The sequence below is a fragment of the Epinephelus moara genome, chromosome 14 (assembly GCF_006386435.1).
Source record: "Epinephelus moara isolate mb chromosome 14, YSFRI_EMoa_1.0, whole genome shotgun sequence".
NCBI classification, from domain to species: Eukaryota; Metazoa; Chordata; class Actinopteri; order Perciformes; family Serranidae; genus Epinephelus; species Epinephelus moara.
The window spans coordinates 2,177,309-2,197,292 of NC_065519.1; the positions used below are offsets into that span (position 1 = coordinate 2,177,309).

The 19,984-nt window shown below is 42.2% G+C and overlaps 1 protein-coding gene across 4 annotated transcripts in view; it reads right to left on the minus strand.

The window, feature by feature from the left end:
- Positions 1–19,984, minus strand: part of loxl3b (lysyl oxidase-like 3b) — a 37,344-nt gene that overhangs the window by 2,234 nt on the left and 15,126 nt on the right. Inside the window, exons 5-15 of one of the 4 annotated variants that reach the window (XM_050062119.1) lie at positions 17,621–17,686; positions 13,714–13,770; positions 12,346–12,553; positions 11,935–12,115; positions 8,326–8,480; positions 5,838–6,008; positions 3,924–4,079; positions 2,618–2,777; positions 2,245–2,488; positions 1,716–1,831; positions 1,287–1,423 (exon numbers count right to left, since the gene is read on the minus strand). In XM_050062119.1, coding sequence (XP_049918076.1) covers positions 1,287–1,423; positions 1,716–1,831; positions 2,245–2,488; positions 2,618–2,777; positions 3,924–4,079; positions 5,838–6,008; positions 8,326–8,480; positions 11,935–12,115; positions 12,346–12,553; positions 13,714–13,770; positions 17,621–17,686 — 1,651 coding nt within the window. The remainder of the gene's footprint in view (positions 1–1,286; positions 1,424–1,715; positions 1,832–2,244; positions 2,489–2,617; positions 2,778–3,923; positions 4,080–5,837; positions 6,009–8,325; positions 8,481–11,934; positions 12,116–12,345; positions 12,554–13,713; positions 13,771–17,620; positions 17,687–19,984) is intronic. The other 3 variants (XM_050062117.1, XM_050062116.1, XM_050062118.1) reach the window with 3 other exon arrangements.

Consider the following 19,984-nt stretch of genomic DNA (forward strand, 5'->3'; position numbering starts at 1 on the left):
ACTGACAGATGTATAGATTTAATTTCAGTCTGCAAATAGAAATAAGAACTTCATGTATTAATCTACAAACACGTGTAACTAAATTCACAGCGTCTCACAGAAAATGGCAGATACTTAGATAGCACAGTGCAAAACATTACATTAAAGTAACTTAACATGACTTAGACACTTCTGCAGTCTGACAAACGCTACAGCGTATAACACCGACCCATTCACAGCTCGTCATATTTAATAATCAACAACAAAACAAACTAAAACAGGCAAACAAGGCATAATAACAACAACAAAAAAAGAAAAACAAATTACAAAAGGCAACTTAAGTTCCTGTCCCTGTTCTTCTGCGTCAGTATCACAGTCTGAGTCTACTTTTCAAACTTTTGTTTAAACCTGCTTATTGTTCTCCATGTAGTTCCTCTCGACAACTGGTCCATAAACTCACTTCTTTATTTGAGATAGTTTGGTGTCGATCCTCACCAATGGTTTTTCTTTTTAACATAAAAACACCTCTCAGAGCACGGTGACTTTCTGTCAGGTGCAAATCAAAAATCCTTCGCTGCAGGGCACAAACGAGTTCTGTAAAAAGTTTATTCCTCTTTCCAAAACAACGTTTCCATTCCATCTGGAGACAGTAATCAACTCAAATCACAGTCAGCTGCTGGTCAGTAAACAGCAGGGAAAACAAACACCACAAGGTGGCGTAACAGTCCAAACACTCCTCACACCTCACCTCAGGTTCTCTATGAACAATAAGAATGAGAAGAGGAAGTTCTCTAACAGTTCATTCATTTCTCCTGAGAAAACCGTACCATCTAAAGAGTGCAGACGACTTCCTGACGTCTGTTATAAAGTGATTTTTGATTAATCTAGTCCTGTTGTGATCCAAATATTCATAAACATAATGAGACAGGCAGAGAGGAGGAAAAAGAAAAGAGAGGGAGGGAAACTTTATAACATAAGTGATCGTTTGTTTCATCATGACTTGCAGCTGAAATTACTTAAGAAATATTATTATAATGTAGATTAAGTATTAACCTTTACGTTAACGTTGCTGTTAAAGTTGAAGAGCAGCCCGACTTCATCAAAGCTGGTGGAGCTGTTTATTCTTGATTTTGATGTGTTGGATTTTTTCTCTCAGCAGTTTTTATTATATGTAAACACAGTCATTACTGGGTGTTGGGTCTGGGGATTTTTGGATGACATTCACAGTTATATATGTTTTAGTTTTAGCTCTAACAAAGCAGACAGCATGTGCTCTGTGCTCTGTAAACTGATCCTCTCGTGCTCACCTGCAGGATGTAGTTTCCAGGTTTGACGTCTGTGATGTCGATCCACTGACAGTCGATGTCGTGACGGTACAAATCCCAGCAGCCCACAGTGATGCCCTGATCGCCAAAGTTGGCACACTCGTACCGTTTAGAAACACCTGAGGGGCAAAAAGATTTTAAGATGCATTAGTGAATCCATAACAGCACATTTAAAGGGTAACTTTAGTATTTTTCAACCTGGACCCTAATGTTTCATGTTCTTGTGTCTAATGAGAACAACGATTTGTGTAACTGGTCCAGTATTTAGAGAGAGCGCTGCAGCCGGCAGCTGCATAACAGGCTGCAATGTGACGTTTACTGTCAGTGTACGTCCACTAACAGTGTTTGTTTAGAATGATTCAGTGTAGTGAAGATAGACCCTTTGGTTTGACTCTGAAGCACCAGACTCACCCTCCTGACAGTCGGTGTCCTCCAGACAGAAACTGGCTTTGTGTCCTTCGGCTACTTTGGTGCCGTTTGCGTTCAGCAGGTCGTAGTGAGTGAAAATATCCATGCTGTGGTAGTGTCTGTTTGATACAGAGAAAATAATGTCCAACATTAGAAAAACATCCATTTCCTAGTTAGAGTGTCATCACCTTTAACTGACGGCACAAAACAAACACTTTTCATCCAATTAAAAAAGTGACAATTCTGTGTTGATGCTTTAAAACAATGTGTGTGTTGGATCAAGGCGTCAGACGTATTTCTGAGCGACACATGATGTTGAGTAGAGTTCTTCTGAAACATGTGATCATATGTTTGAAAATCTAAAATGTCTGAGATGTTTCAGTGAAAAGTGTAAAGACTGTGGCACACAATAAAACACAATATTTACTTAATATTTATCAGTTACTTCTCAAAATACTGAATCTCTCTTCACCTCAGAATGAATGTGATGCAACACACAGCACTCATTTAATAATTATGAAGATAGTATTACCCGTGACAGGCGTGCCAGACCCACGAGTGGCGCCCAGCTTTTGGTTTGAAGTCGGCCCGACCGATATTGTGGATCTGGGAGGAGAAGCGCAGCAGGCGTCGGTGTCCGTACGGCCAGTTGGCCTTGGCTGCAGACTTTGACAGGCAGTTCTCCTCAGCAGCGCAGTAGAGCATGTGCAGAGGACGGTCCTCGATGTAAACCGTCTGCTGGACCAGAGAGGCGTTCAGGACCAGGTCAGAGGCCGCTGCAGACAGGGGTGGAGGAGGATCAGTTATTTTCACTTCTCTCTCTGCCCTCAGAGTTCCAACAGGTCAGTCATATGTGTCCATGAGTATCATCAGTCCACATTAAACCACCTGTCTGTGTCACTCACTCTCAGAGCAGATGACTCCAGCTGCAAACCTCGCCGCCGCCTTCTGACAGCTGACAGTTTTGTGATGCTGGCACTGACTCAGAGACATCTCGTTTCCTGTGCACTTCACGCCGCTCATCACCATCTCTGTCACATTGCTGCTGTCCCAGTACCATGTTTCCTTACATCAGGTCGGACAGACAAACAGAGTATATCGATCAGAAACAATCCGCCTTCTCTGCAGAGAGTTCAGACTGATGCTCTTAAAACCAGATGTTGGTGAGTCATGTTTGGCAGCTGGCTGAGGACACAGTGTGTCGCTGACTTTATGTTCAGGAGGACAAAAACACTCTGCAGACACTCAGAGATTCAATGATCAGAATACTCACTGACAGACTTTGAATTCCACCACTGTGAATTTAATTACAGTCCGATGATGAATACCATAGTATTTTGTATCCTGTCACTTCAGTCTGCAGCGCACAGTCTTTGCTTTCAGTTTTTTATGATTACTATAAAGATATCAACTATTGTTTAACGTAAAAGTGTTTGTCTTTAGTTCTACATGTCCTTTATTTTATACACTGCAATGATAACTGAATTTTAAAAGCTCTTAATAACATTCAGCCTCCTGAGACCTGAGCTTTTGTTTGATATGCATTTTTCATTTCTACACATTTCACACAATTTCTACTACTTGGGTTCAGTGCGACCTGATCAGGATAAAAAAACACAAGCATCGTTCTTAAACAATAAGTAGTTTAAAAAAAGTCGTCCTCATATGCAGACAGTGGGTTTAGAGTGGGCTACTAACTGGTCACATTTGAACACCATATCAAACTACAAACATTATTAATTATAAACAAACAAGTTTCAACCATAAAATCTGATCAGGTTTTGTGTCTTGTCCACTTCTATGTCAGGACCGGCTGCAGACTGTCCCACCCATCACTGTGACACATATGAAACTCCCTCAATCTTTAAGTCCCTGTTGATGAGTTTAATTAGTTCATATTTATTCTTTATATTTACCCTGTTTATTTCAGTTTTTAAAGCCATGACCCTCAGTGTATCTGTTCCCTCAGTCTCTACAGAAAAGGGTAAAAAAGTATTTTCACTTAAGAATCCTTTAGAATAATTTATTGTTATTAAACCCGTAACATCACATATTATTTCTACCTCAAAATATAGTTGCTCCTGTGTCATGATAATGATTCTGTCGTGCTGTTGGTTTTCTGCATGTTTTGTTGATGTTTATTCTGGTAACAACACATTTGTTGGACACGTCACGTTGGAACAAATGTCCTCAGTCTTTGGTCCTACTTACGGTGATGGCATGCATGGAGTATCCGAGCCCTAGCTGCCTGCAAACCACCATGGCTTCCTTTGTGGTCCAGCCTGTGCTGCACACTGTGCCCCACTTGGAGCCAACCTGAACCTCCACCCGGCCCTCATAAGTGCTGCGACCGCCCACTATCCGGATCTGCAGAGATGTCCTGCTGGGAGTCAGTGAAGGGACACACTTCCTGTCCTGTCCTCGACCTGTCTGGGCTGAGACTAACTGACATGTTCTTACAGAGTCCTCCGGCAGAGGAGGACATGTTGCTGAAGCAGCACTTTGGTTAGACTGTTCTTGGCGTTGGGAGCGCCAGCGTGGTTTCCTGATGAGGTCACTGCTTGGCTTTAGTGGTGAGTGGCTTTTGAGTTTGATTAGAAACTTCATGTGAGTCTGTTTTGGTGTGGCCACACAGAAGAGACCAAAACAGTATCATGATCATCTACGACATATGGAACTTATAATGTACTGTCACACATTGATACCACACTGCCAACCCTGCTGATTTACACAGACTTCTGTTTTTCATTTCCCTCTCCCGGGTTCACAATGCTCCTGTATTTTTCTTTCCATTTTATCCTTATCGCAGCCTGTTAAAAGTTTAAAAGTCTTCTGTTTCCAGCTGGACAACAACAGAGCTGCATGATACAGTGACGCTGCAGAGAGCTGCTCGCACCTCGTCCTCCTCTGTGAGTGACAGACGGAGAGAAATGGCGAGTAAATGGAAAGCAAATTTCAGATGTACCGAGAAGAAGGATTCTCGTTTCTTATAGAGAGTTTTAAAGGAAAAGAGTCGTGCATTTTGTCAAATCTGCCGCATTAATTTTTTATGATAAGCATGGAGGTCACACACGGTGCAAAAAAAGGAAAACTGATGATTAGTTTTTGCCAGAGGGGCGAATTATTCTGTCCTGAGAATTAGACGTAAAATTAAAGTATTTAACATAAAAATGCTGCTGCAGTGTACTTATTATTTTATCATGTTCATTCTTCAAAAGTTATGAGAATGCAGGGAAAAACTAGAGTCACTGCCCTGTGGTTGTATGACTCCTCCCACCAGTCCACCCTGTGGTTGTATGACTCCTCCCACCAGTCCANTTAGTGAATGAATTCTTCAGTTATGGCCAAAAACATGTTTTGTGAGGTCACACTGACCTTTGACCACAAAATTCTAATTAGGTCATTCTCAAGTTCAAGTGGAAGTTTGTGCCAAATTTGAAAAAAATCTCTCAAGGTGTTTTTGAGATATCGCGTTCATGAGAATGCAACAGATGCAAGGTCACAGTCACCTTGACTTTTGACCTTTGACCACCAAAATCTAATCAGTTCATTATTGAGCCCAAGTGGACGTTTGTGCCAAATTTGAAGACATTCCTTTAAGGCGTTCTTAAGATATTGTGTTCACGAGAATGGGACGGACAGACAACCCAAAAACTAATGCCTCGAGTCACGGCTATCACAAGTGTGAAGGCATAAATGCTGTTACAGTGTACGTATTATTTTGTTATTTTCATTCTTCAAAAGTCACCAGGACGCAGGAAACAAAGTCTCTGAAAATTCAGTTTTGAAATCCTCCCCAGTTTTATGATCCCGAGGTTGGCAGGTTTGATTGTACATACATGTTCAAGTATATTGCTGAAACACAGACACCAGTATGAAGCATGTTAGATATGTTTTAAAATATTTAGATGTTCTACGAGATCCACTAACACATATTTGTATGCTGCACATATTAGATCATATGTGAGCAGAAATACTGAATACATTTGAACATGTATGCATAAAAATATCTGTACGGACTGTTGAGTGTTCATGACAGCACATTATATTTCCATATGTGAAACACACTACGTAGCAGCTCTGCTCTGCTGCAGGACGCCTGTCTCAGTGGTGTTAATAACCTACTTGCAGACCCTGGTTAGCGTAGCCCAGACCCATCTGCCTGCAGACCACCATGGCCTCCTTGGTGCTCCAGGTCTCTCCACAGACCAGACCCCAGCTCTGCGTCCCGTTAGAGTCTGAGCCCAGCACCTCCACGCGGCCCTCGTAACGGGTCCGTCCTCCTGTGAGTCGGATCTGTGAGGGGCCGAGCGGTTAGGAGCCACAAAGCAGGGCGTAGATACACAAGAGCCGGGCTGGATAAAAACTCTGTCAGTCTTACAGGTGACGTGGTTTACACGTATCTAAAACTATCGATAAAATAAAAGAGCACTCTTTCAGAGTTTTTATGCAGCTCAGTCCGGCCTCTGTGTGTATCTACAGGAAACATGGAGTATAATCTGGTAAAATACAAACTACACAACCAGAAATACTCGTGGGCGAATTCACAAGAGGACGGCGCGGCTGTTACGACGCTAACCCTGCACAGATACGACCAGAAGGATTCTCAAAACCGCAGCAAAGGGTGAACTGCACCCTTGAAGCTGAGTTCACACTACACCACTTTCAAAGTGCGTGCAATAGTCCACCTTTCACCTTCTCTTCCCCTCTTTGTCACTTTCTATCTCCTCCTCTCAAACACACACACAATTTGGAAAGTGCTGCAGTGCAGTTTGTCTCTGTCCTGAACCAATGTCTGCGCTCTCATTGGCTGTAGCTCACTGACAGTTCCTCACAGGTCCAGAAATTTTGCATGCTCGATGTCTGTGGAGCATCTGCAGTGCCTTGGCAAGCCTCTCAGCTCATGTCCTTGCACGGTTCACACGTAGCACTCAACCTAAAATTTGTGAGCTCCGAGCCAATGCCGCTTTGCCTCTGATCTGAGGCTTTTGTTTTTGGGAGCTCCAAAAACTGTCAGTGAGTGGAAAATTGAGTGCTGAAGTTGTGTAGTGTGAAGTGGCCATATCTGCCCTGCCAGGTACACAGCGTCTCGGTGCTGCTGTGCTATGTGCATGTATCTAAATTTGGTGATATGCAAACGTTTGCCATAAAATTGCCCCCTTTCTTTGCAAATGAGCCTCAGTGCATGAAGAGTCTAACTCACACAGATCAGTGCTGAAAGCCACACACAGTGACGCCTGGTTTATGTTTGGGTGTGCAACACTTTCGACACTATACTTTCATGTTGGAAATTTTTGCCGCAGACATCGTCATATTTTGGCGTGCAATGTGATTGTTACTATCGTCGCCATGGAGAAAGTAGCTTTAAATCCACTCCAACTCAGACCTGCACTCAGCGTCTCTGTCCACAGAAGCCGCCGTCTGTCAGCAGCAGCTCCTGCAGAGCTGAGAGGACCACGGCAGGTCAAACTGATTTCACCAGGCTGACTGACAGCAGACGTTACCTCAACCACAATATGTTTCATGTCTTCTTCACGGGAAGAATCAACAGTGTTTGTATTTATGGATTTGTTGATTTTATATCCCTGCACACTGTAGAGAGTGAGGGGAATCTGCTGCTCACAGACAGACTGGGAGCCGACCAATCGAGTGCCACATATATAAGGTAGTATAAGGTTAATAGTTAAAAACATATACAGTGGGATATTTGTGTGATTTTAAACAGCTGTCTGTCTGTGCAGATTACACTTCACTTAATGCAATAGAAATAGACTTGTAGCATAAAAAATGCAGGTGGTGCCGCAACGTCACATTTAAATTTGTTGCCTGAAGCTTTGTTGAATGCCTCCGCACCTCGTCGGTCAGGACCTGTGGCTCACTGTCTGAAAATTTCACTTTTCTTTTTCTCTCTTTGTCGTTCTGCCGACTGTGTTCTTCACCTGAAGGCAACATTTATACTTTGCCACATGGATATTTGTAATTAGACGCATTAAAAACAGGCAAACTGCACTCAGCTGCAGAACTTACGGGCGTGTTTGTGCTGTAACATCATTCATGCAAATGTTTTGTGAATCGGACGCAGAATCCGCAGTCCATTCTTGTGAATTCGCCCATCTGTGTTAAAAGGAAATCACTGCTGTCACAAAAAGAAAATATTTTTTTTTACTCATTTTCAAACAACAAATTTGGCCTGAGCAGGTCTGAAGCAATTTAACAAACTCAGAACATTCGAATATGACACTAAGGAAGAGATAAAATGACATCAGTGTTTTTCGTGACAGCAGTGACGAACTGTTGAGTGAAAATGTGAGATTTCTGTGAGCTTCAGCTCTACATCTAACACGTTAGCACTACAACTAAAAAGACTGTTAGAGCAGCAGAGAGCTAACTGAATGGATCACATCATAAACACAAAGTAAAATGTTCTCTCCTAAACTACATTTAACAAAGCAGAAAACTAATGCAGTTAAAACTAATCTACACTCACTATCTTCTCCTGTCTGATGCAATAGATGGCACAACAACACTGGCATTATTAATTTCATTAACTTCTCCTCATGTTAACGGCACAATATTGAGATAAAACACTGAAATAAGGAGGTTCAGCTCTGACCGAGTGCTCGAGGCCCATGTGAGGCACGTTGCAGCGGATGGCGGCGTCCTCCATGTGCTGACAGTCCTCTGATGTGATGTTTTTAAAGGGGCAGTTCCAGATGGACTTCTCATGGCCGAGACACTTCACCTCGTTCATGTAGATCGGACCCATTCCTGGACACACAGACACAGACAGACACAGACAGCAGCTTTAAAGTTATATCCTTTTTCCACCAGTCAGCACATGTAGGTGGGTTTTTAAACACAGGTAAACCTGCTAAATACAGGCGACAGACTCCTTTCCCATGGAGTGTCCCAGAAATAAGTCCTAACACCAGGAAATGATTTGGCATGTTTGCACTTCCTGTTCCTTCCTCTTGAAGTGTGTTTTTGGTTCGATGTCTGAAATAAGGTCTGTGGTTGACACAAGCTGAAGCAGAGACAGCTGACAGGATGTTCAGATGTTGGCTGTGATATTTTTTCAGATTTCTGTTGCTGCAACATTTGAGCATGTTTCTGCACAGACCGGATGGTTATGGCGTCCAGATGATGCCATCACATGTACAGTACCTCATGAGACTCACGCTTTAACCTGAGGCGTGTTTGCTGAGCATGTTCTCCGTCAGCGACACTCCAGTTTACATCCACCCTCTAAACTCTCACTCCATCACCACTGAGCCGTCGCTCCATGAGGGACAGTGTAATGAAAGGAATTCCTTCCTTCAGCAGTGACGTGTGGGAATGTTTCTGGGCCGGATTCAGCCAGGTGGTGGTCTGACATCCATCTGAGCACAGACCAGGTTCTGCTGCTGCCTCAAAGAGATTCTGTGACGAGTCTCCGACCCACTTCCTCTGCGGTGGAAATCATAATGTACACACACGAGAGAGACGACATCCCCACCCAGAGCCCTTCAAAAGACCGTTTGTTTCTTCTCTACCAAACTAAACACACACACACACACACACACACTAAAGCCTTATTTGGACCAGAGTTACCAGGGGACCTCACGTGACTTAGAAATTACCCCTTATGTCTGTGTGTCCTGTGGCACGTCTGCACGGGATACACAAAGTCAGGGTGGCAACATGGTGTCACTCCCGACTCGTCAAATACTTGGTCATCAGCCCGCCACGTCAAACCATGATCCTGTAGTGTCACTTTTGGACACCAAGGGACAGCATGTCAATGTTCGCTTGTTATATGCACTGTGTCCTTTCAAATATTCCGCTCATTAAAGGTCCAGTGTAGGATTCAGGGGCATAAATAACAGTCACAGAAGATAATATAATAAGTATGTTTTCTTTAGGGTATATCGTTGTGTTACCTTAGAATGAGCCGTTTATTTCTACATATGGAGCGGGTCCTCTTCCACAAAGTCCGTCATGTTATTTCTACAGTAGCCCAGAATTGACAAATCAAACACTGGCTGTAGATAGGCACATTTGCCTTTCATGTCAGCCACCATAGTTTTCCAACACACTTGACACACAGGAAAATTTTCAGTTTTGCAACCTCACTGCTACATGCCACTGCATCCTACACACTGCACCGGTGATACTCAGTTTAGGGCAAGTGAGGCAAATCTGGCCCTTGACAGGGTGCTGAGGGGCCCGCCAACAATTTTTTTGATTCACAGTGAAAATAAGTTCATTCACAATGGGATTTTTTTCATACTTAGAATATAAACAAAGTGCCAGGGTGCATAAAAAAAGCATAAAAATATAGGTTGTTTATAAAAAAAAATAAAGTCCTGGGTTTGGATCCCCAGGACCCCCTACAGACGTCCAAGCCACGCCTCCAATGTCCTAAAATCCTAGAAACGGCCCTTCATACACCTGAACTCTGTCAAGCTGCTGCGACACAGGACCGCAAGCACTGAAAGGTTGGAAACAGGCAATTTATTATACTCATTACTTATACTGATGATATTAATGTTTGTTTATTAAGTGGCCCCTGGCTTCCTGTCATTTTGCAAAATTGGCCCCTGGGCAAAGCAAGTCGAGCATCTCTGCACTCAACCTTTAAACTAGAACTTTAAATGCATACAGTCGTTTCCTAAATTAACTTACAACGTAGGTTTACTTCGTTTTTAGGTTAACTTCATAAATAAAGGGCAACAAAACAGATCAGGGTTTGGGTTAAAATAAGTAGGTCTTATTAGGGTGACATAATGTTGTGTATCACATCATGTAACTCACAGTTGACGTTTGGTTTCACACAGGACATGAACAGCGGTCTCCTGGGTGAAAGTCCTGTGTTTGTTTGACCCATCTAACCAACACGACCTCCTGTCGGAGTTGAAGTTTGTTTGCTTGGAGTAGAGACGCTAAAGCGGGCCTCTGTGCGCAGGTAACTGACGCTGAGGGCCACTGACCCAGTGTCAGTATTTGACGAGTTGGCATTGGGCATGGGACTAATATTATCACTGAAATATGGCGGGTAATTTGCGGTGGAATTTTTACTTGACAAATTACGTACATTGGAGGTTCACACAGATTTAAGATCACTGACGACCTCTGTAATTATTACAAATGACTAGAGGTCCCCAGGGAACACTGGTCCTGTGTGAACAGGGCTGAAGATGATGTATTGCTGCCTTGTCATATGTTTGTATGTTTATACCACGATTTGTGATCTGGAGTAAATAAACCTGAATCTTAATATTTCAATATCAAGCTGACTCCTTTAGTCTGAGTGAAATGACGGCACAACACTTACAGGTTTGTTTGTTGGAGAATAATTAGTACAGGAATGTTTCACTTCCTGTGACCTTCATCATGCTGCCTTTTTATTTTAAGATATTAAATATTTGAATAATTTCTGTGAGATCAGCAGCAGTATTTTTAAACCCAAAACAGTTTGGTATATGAAGCATTTCAGCTGCATGTGCCGTCTGTAGTAAACTGAGCAGATTTATGTTCCTCATGTGGGAGCCAGGTGGCTCAGACACGAGCCGCCTTTCTAAAATCGACCGCCTCATTTTCACGTGAAATGTTCCACAGCCTGGCTGGAACAACACAGATGGTTTTCTGTTCTAAAAAATGTCCGACGGACACTTAGAAAAGAAAGAGCTATTTAACGAATGAGGAACTGTATGGGAGGGTTAGTGTCAGGAATGTAGCGGCCGATGTCTGAGTTTCTATTTAAAAAAAAAAAGTTATTTAAAGATGAAATAAATCACTGAGATGTGTGTGTTGTTGTAGAGACGGGGTCCGAGGAGAAACAGCACATTTGTTTACTGTGTTGGCGTCTTTATTTCATGACTTTGTTTCTTTACTGTCTTCATGCACAGAATTCCTTCACTTATTAAAATAAAGCTCCAAATGAGGAATGTGTGCAGGAATGTGCCTCATCATGATCTGAGAGATAAGACAGGCTGCAGATAGACAGCTGATGACTGAAGTCTGAGGACAGTTAGAAACACTCTGACCTCAGGTGATGGAGGTTCACAAGGATTTAACACAAAGCACAGATTAAACCAGGCTGTGCTCATGAACAGAAATCATGTGAAAGGATTTTGTGGCACGAGGATCCTCAGAACTTAAAACAGGCTTAAAAACAGCGTTCCAGTGGGTGACGTCACAGTAGCTACGTCCATCATTTATACAGTCTGTGGTTTTAACTAACCTTGCCCCATGCGGGCTCCGGTGAGAGCCTCCTTGGCGCTGCCGAAGCCGAGCTCCCTGCAGACGACGCTGGCGGACAGCAGGTCCCAGCGGTCGTCACACACCGTCCCCCACTCGTTGTCTTTCAGCACCTCCACCCGACCCTCGCCCAGCTTGGCGCCTCCCTTCAGCCTCACATTGCTCTGCACATTTTTAATGTTACAGTGAGAAAAGCACAAATATAAATATCAAGTTAATGATGGCTGAGTTCCATTTAGCTGCTTCAGTTTCAGGGTCCTGGTGTCTGCTGGCTCATTGTCTGACTGTCATGGTTTACAGGGACGCTTGAACAGAACGGACCCACTGTTAATTTTATTGTTAATTTAAAAGTGTTGACTGTGTTAAACTGTTCTTGATTTAAAGACGACTTTACCGAAGTTTTCAGTTTCTTTTTCTGGCCGTTGTTCTGCATGAACAGCGGCCCCGGCATGCAGCTGACGACGGCCGCAATGCCGCCCTCGCAGGTCGTGGTGGTGTTGGGTTTGCTGAACTCCAGCGGGCAGGCTGCCAGATGGACCTCAGTGCCTGTACACGCCACAGAGTGGATGTGGTAGAAGTTCTTCTGACGCTCCAAATATAACCTGCAGGGAGCAGAGACAGGGACGACGACTGTGGGGACGGAAACATCAGCTGTCTCATTCTAACTCTGCACAGTATGGACTACAGACTCATCTTCACTGGTTAAACACTTTTACCATTTTACACTAACATTGGAAAGCTACTGCTAATTACACTTCACAAAGACACATCAAAATGCCATAGCCTGACGTGCACCATGGTGACGCAGACCTCCTGTCTGCCTCTGTAAGCTGAAACCATTTCCCTCAGTGGAAACAAAGCTTTGATTTACTTTAATTTCACAGATAAGAAACAATAAATTCTGAAGACAATAAAGCCTCCACTAAAATAGTATTCTAAGTCTTGTGTGTGATTTATCCTGGCTTCATATGAGCAGAGGAAATCTCTGCTAGCTGCTAGGCTAATTTATACAATGTAAAATGCCATAGGCTTGTGCTAATAACGTTAGCATGTTGTATTTGTGGGGAAAATGTGTCCAGATAAAAACAAGTGTTTGTCTGTGAATGCTGCGAGTTATAGTGAAGCTGATTTGTGTTTGAAATTGTCTCTATTAAGCCATGTTTAATGTGTGTTTAATGTGTGTTTCATGTGTGTTTTGAATCAGCTATACTTTACAGCACTTCACACCACCACACAAGTATAAATGCTCACATCAGCAACGTGCATAGGCTCTACATAGAGCTGATGCACAAGTATAAATCCACCTTGACCGAGTGGTTTTTGTTCCTTTATATGACCACATGTTAACTACAGCGCTGTTGAAATGTAAAATGTCATTGTTTCAGCTTCATCATTAATAAATGAAACATCCCTGATTTGCAGAAACACACAATTCCAACATTTATTGTGCTGGCTTTAAATTCATACATACATGACAGTGGGATTATGCTTCTTATCTGACTTGTGCCAAGGGACTGAATATGTAAGTATTCCTTTAACTTTTATGATCAAACATCCTCGTAATAATTTGCACATTACAAGCTCGTACATCATGTGCACATCAGGACTCTTCTGCATGTCCACTACATTCATACTTTAACTAAATATTTAAACATCTCTTGTCGGCTTTTGTTCTGATTCTCAGGCCTGTGGAAGCAGCATGTGTGTGGGTGTTTTCAGACAGCTTGAATTTACCCACTGAACTGTCTCTCCTCAGTTTTACCTTTTGCCAGCGCTGCTCTGTTTAGACTTAGAGTTAGCTTTAGCTTTGGATGTGTGCCTGCAAGGTAAAGAGGGGTTAGACTGCACCGTTAGGAGACCAGACATCAGCTGACAAAGTGAAACATCACAGAGACAAAAGTTACAGGACGCACAATTATGTTAAAAACTGTAGTTAGACCGTTCCAAAGGATGTGTCTCCTTCAACACGGCTGTTATTATCAACACATAAGTTAAAATGAAAGTCAAAAGTCACAGAGACACAGGTTTGTTGAAAGTGACACATCCTTTGTAAATGTATGTAAATAAACACAAATGTGACAAAGTATTAAATTAAAATTCAGACATTCATCAGTTATTTTGACATCAGCACAGACTCACTGTTCACCGCACGGCCAAAAGTATGTGGACACACTTTTCTACAAACTCTTGCTCTTTTTTTTAGTTTGGGAACTGCATGTTACTTTTTATTAACAATAGTGTGCTTCTAACTTTGTGGTTATAGTTTGGGTAAGTTTTGTCCCTGTTTCAACCTGTCAGTGCCTACATGCACAAAGTCAGGCTCATAGGGACATCATTTTCTCAGTTTTAGTGGAAGCAGTTCAACCTGGACCCAGTCCTCCTGTTTTTATGGAACTAAGTGTCTAATGGGAACAACATTTTTGAAACTGGTCCAGCAGCGCTGCAGCCAGCAGCTGCAAGACAGGCTTCATTGTCACCACTCAGTGGATGTTCACACCGTCAGTGTACATCCACTAACAGTGTTTGTTTTTGTCACTGACAGGCTCAGATTGTTATTCTAAGTGTCTGACAACATTATGAAAGGATCCCTGCAGAGATAGAGATAAAACACACTTCATTCAGAGTTGACAGAAACAAATTAAAACTCACAGAAACCATCTTGGTTCATCTTTCCACTGTTCCAACAATCACCAGCTCTGGTTTGGTTTAAATTAACCCTTAATTCACCCAGTTAGCTGTGACAACATGCTGCCTCTGTACACACTAACATGACTGTTTATTTAAATGCAGTCTGGTGGGTTTGGTGACGGTGATTTCAGGACTGTTTCTGGTTAAACAAAAAGGATCTTATTCTTTAACACAAAGCTCTATCTCTGTAGGGATCCTTTCATAATGCTGTCACACACTTAGAATAACAATCTGAGCCTGTCAGTGACAAAACAAACACTGTTAGTGGACGGACACTGACAGAGTGAACATGCCTCGAGTGGTGACGTTACAGCCTGTTTCGCAGCTGCCAACTGCAGCGCTCTCACTCAGTAATAAACCAGTTTCAAAAATTGTTGGACACAAAGAACATCTGAAAATAGGATCCAGAATGATAAACTGGATGAACGTATTGTTCCAGTGTCCACATACTTTTGGCCACATTGCGTCAGACATGTAAAGCATCAACATTAACATGTGTGTTAGTACAAACTATGACTGTAGTGTTTCTGTTGTGCCAATGTGAACCTCAAGTTCCCACATTGATTCAGTCTGACAGTGCTTTTAAACTTCAGAGGTGGGTGTGATGATTAAAACATGATATTAGATGGTGATATCATCAATAATATCATCAATAATATCATCAGCCACACACAGTCTGTGTCAGTGGGTTCTTCAACTGTGTCAGGACAGGCCTTAAAAGAGAAGTGTAGTTCATTCTGTGAATGACATCTTCAGGCAGTTTGGGTAAAGTTTGCTAAAAGCTTCAGAGTCCAGCTGGTTTCATAATCACTGAAAAAGGAAATTAGATATTTGTGACCTATTTTTTAAAGATCTGAGTGTCCAGTAGGAACAAACAGGCCTGAAGGTGGGAGTCACAGACGGGGTAGAGAAGTCAGAGAGTACCGAGAGGTGTCTGAGTGTTGGCTGGAAAACATACAAGCATGTCCTTTAAAGCAATCATCCTGTAGCCTTTGAAATATCATTTTTTGGTTATTCACTGTAATAATTTGTTTTTATCTCCTCAGGGACTGTTCTTCACTTATCAGAGGAGGGTGTGACTTTGGGTTGTTTTTTTTTGACCCTGCCCAAAGCTAAAAATATTTTTGACCCTCCCTTCACCATAAATGAATCTATAGATTTTTAAAACTTTTTTTATTTTAATATTCAACTAAACCCTTTAATGTTTAAATGTTAAAGTTGAAGATGAACTCCTGGAGCCGAATAAAGCCTCAGTTTTTCACTCCTGTCGTTCATGCTGGTTAGTTTGAGTAAACAGTTTATTTTTGGCCAAATTTTATTTAAGATGTAAAATAAAGTGGTTTTGATGAAATATTACGAATTAATGCTGAGATTTGTTTTTATATATTTATTTATTTATTTATTGTTTTTTTTTTCTTTTACATAAGCATCTGCCCATGATGTGTCGAAGGACCATTGTAAAATTTGAAAATGTAACGATAATTTCTGTTTTTACAGTTTCGGGCTGATAAATGATGTAATTTTGGTGGTTTAAATTTTCTTTCAACAAAAGAAAAAGTTGTTTGGGGGGTTTTTTTTTATAAAAAAAAACTACAAAAATGCTTTTAAAAAACACTTTTCAGGGGTAAAGGTTTATGAACATAAAAAAAAAAAAAAAAAAGAAAATACCAGGACTAACTTCAAATTCTGCCCGAGGTTGTATGTTTTCAGTGGTGCATATTTCTGTAGAAATAAAAATATATATTTATTTATTTTTAAGAATTACTTGTACATTTTTAGTTTTTTTCCCTCTTGCGTGTGTACATATATACATTTGTTTACACTTGGTGACACTGGTTATGTTAGAAAAGACAGCATAAAAGTTCAATAAAATATGAATGAAAAAAAAAACACTTTTCAGATTATTTTTTTTCTTCATCTTCAGAAAATGAGACAAAAGACTCGTTTATTTTATTTTATTTTATTTTTTTCCCCTTTTCTAAAGTGCCCTCCTTACTTATATTTCATGGAGCTCATATGTTCACTTCATCTCTCTCAAAATATACAAAGTTCTTAAATTCTGAAAAAATCTGAACAGCAGGGGAAATTATTCTGTTTATCATGATTTATATTGTTGTTAAATAAACTGCTGTCGAAAAACTAAATAATTTTTTTTTTAAAAAGCGGTAAGAGAATCAGTAAAATAAATCCAAAATACAGCCATTTAAAGCTGTGTGCCCCTCCCCTAAGCCAAAATAAAAAACACAAGTCCCTCCCAGTGCTTAAAAAATTATTTGACAAGCCTCCCCCTCCTCCATCATAAATAATGAACAGTCCCTTCAAGCTCATGTTCGATGTGATTTTCCAGCCTGAGGACATTTCATAATTGGTGTCACATTTTCATAACTATCTCTCGTTGTTCAACGTGGCAGACTCCGCCCACCTGGCGCTCTGAGCTGTGAATTCTTTGCAGATTAATGTTGGACAGATGCAGGTCGGCTCGTGTCATGTGGCCTGTGACTTTCTACAGTTGAAGAACCCAGGATGAAAAGTTATCGACCTCCTCCAAAAAAGCATGCCGTGGTGAGGAATGGGATTAACAGCTGTTGAATTAAAGGACTAATCTGTGGAAACATTAATCCCCAGTCACTGACAGAGCACAGATTGGTGACATGTGTCCCTTTAAGAAGGGCCTTGAAAGGTCCAAATTAACTTCATGTTGAGAGCAAAGTGATGATTCTGATCAGAGGTCTCTACAGTCTGCGCCATGTCAGTGGAAATGTGACAGAAAGACACAAAAGAGAAATGAGAAGAAACATCTACAAAAGGCAACCGTGAGTTTTAGGAGGATGAAATAAAAACTCTACGACCCATTCACATGCTGCACATCATGATAATGTGATATGAGGAGCTAAACAGGAGCTATGGTCGACTCCAACAGGAAACCCACTGTCACAGCTACAGTCAACAGACGACGGTGGGTTTTCCCGCGGACAGTGTACCTTCCACCGGCTGAAACATTAACCTTTGGCCTGGAGACCTTCTCAGCCGCTCGCTTTTTCAGACGTCTGCAACAGTGAGACATCCACAGTCCATCACATACAGGAGAGAGACGACATGCAAACACACACAGGCTCTGGGCTGCAAACACACACTGTCTCTGGGCTGCACACACACATCTCTCTCAGGTTAAAGTACTGGAGGGTCTGCAGTGAATCACATATTTGACATTCCTCAGGTCTCCAGTTCACCATGTCACAGACTTCAGGTCACCGACGAATGATCACAATTACTGAGCTATTCCAAATATTCAGCACCACGGTGACCGTCTGAGTCTCAGCAGCTACATCACCTCATTAATACACACTGTATCTGCCTGTTGTTGGCTGGTTGTACCACAGAGGTCCAGTGACAGCGACACAGTGAAAAACTCACCAAATAAACTGCTCAGATTTCTCCATAAGTCTGTTTTAAATTAGTTTAAGGGTTTTTTTACTTCAAAATTCACCCCATCAGATTGCCTGGTGTTTTCATTATAGACTTGAGTTGATCACAGCGACCTGCTCAGGCTGTAAATCACAAGTTTCATCACAATACCGTATTTGATATTTGCTGATATCACAAAGATTACTACGATGATTCTGATTCAGTTCAGGGGCCTGCGATCGATATAAGACGACATCAGTAAATATCTGTTTTAGCACAAGCTGGCTCCTCTGCAGTCGGCTACCTTTGATTATTTGGCTCCTTACCTTCACAGTGTTGCCACTGAAAGCAAACAAATTTGTCCATACACCATTAGATTCTCTATTTTACTCTGAGACTTTGGAATCCACAGCGAGCCCAGGCAGAGAGACTCAACGCTACTGTAGCCATCGCTAATAAAACGACGCCAGGCCACAAATGTAAGACACACATTTTAGAACATTTTTTTAAATCGGTGTATAGGCTACGCATTTTTACAGTTGAAGAATGTAAGAATCACTCAGCAAAGGCATGTTTGGACTATCACCAAAGCATTTATCAGCATTTTGCTAAAATACATCTTGAAACCTCCCTAGGAGGAAAGTTGCCGACTGAATCCTCGGACCTTCATTCACTGAGGGCTGCTTTCTAGCACTGCATCCATTAATTGAACCACCAGAACGTTCTCTGTCTGCCCCACTGCTGGCAGAGGTTTTTAATTTTCTCACGGCACTGCACAGAGGAACACTGGATCCCTATCTCCTCCAGCTTGCAGGCAGTAAATCGATAGACCTCATTTCTGGTCTTCTCTCTCAACAGAGCGAGCAGGGCTTGTGTTTCAGCAGTGGACCAGGGGCTTGCCATTCTATTTTTTTATTTTTCAAACACAGTAGAAATTGACAAAGTATCTTCTGGTATTAGCAGCAGATGCTTTTAAACTGCCTCTGACACGTCACCAAAAGTCGATGCAGAAATGTGACAATGCTCATTTGACGTCACCGCTACCCGTTTGAGGGCGGGCTTTGAAATCTGTGGACCTGCTCCAGAGACGCTCCATCTCTGGCATGGCTCGGCGCGGTTAATCATTTCCGTATGATTGTGTGTTAATGCCACAGGGAGCCACTGGAGAGGAGCTAAAGAGCCACATGCTGTTCTGGAGCTGCAGGTTGACGACCCCTGGTCTAGGAGAATCATTAAAGATCCCAACCAGTCAGAGAACTGAGTTCTCAACTTGCTGAGGTCGAGACGAAGGTACCAGTTTCACCAGGCAGCACCGAGAGGCTCAGAAGGAGCTTCTACACTCAGGACACAATAATGCTGAATGAGGTCACTGCCTTAAATTATATTGACTATTACAGACTTTTAATGCACAAAACCTACAGGATTTAATTTCACTGAAGTTGTATTTTATTTCACTATATGTGAGAATAGAATTGATTGGTTTAATGATTGATGACGAACAAACTCTGATTGGAGAGGGTACATTCTTTACAAGTAAACCTGATCGTCCATCGTCTCCTCGTTCAATACAACAGATTTCCCGAGGACCGATACGACACAGAACAGTCTGACTGTCTCTCAGAGCAGGTTGGCTTCTCTCCAGTCGTTGTTGTCTGTGCATTATGTGACCCCCCCCCCCCCCCNCCCCCCCCCCCCCCCCCCCCAGACCCCACTCCATCCCTCCGAGCCTCAGCCTTCACACACGCCTGACAGAAAACACACATTTCCCCTCAGACTACTGCGAACCATCAGCAGGGGAGGACCGAGACGCCTTCAGCTGGAGCGCAGCCAGGAATGTGTGCACTCTGGAAGAACAAACTGGGAGAAGAAAGTGGAGGTCTNCCTCAGACTACTGTGAACCATCAGCAGGGGAGGACCGAGACGCCTTCAGCTGGAGCGCA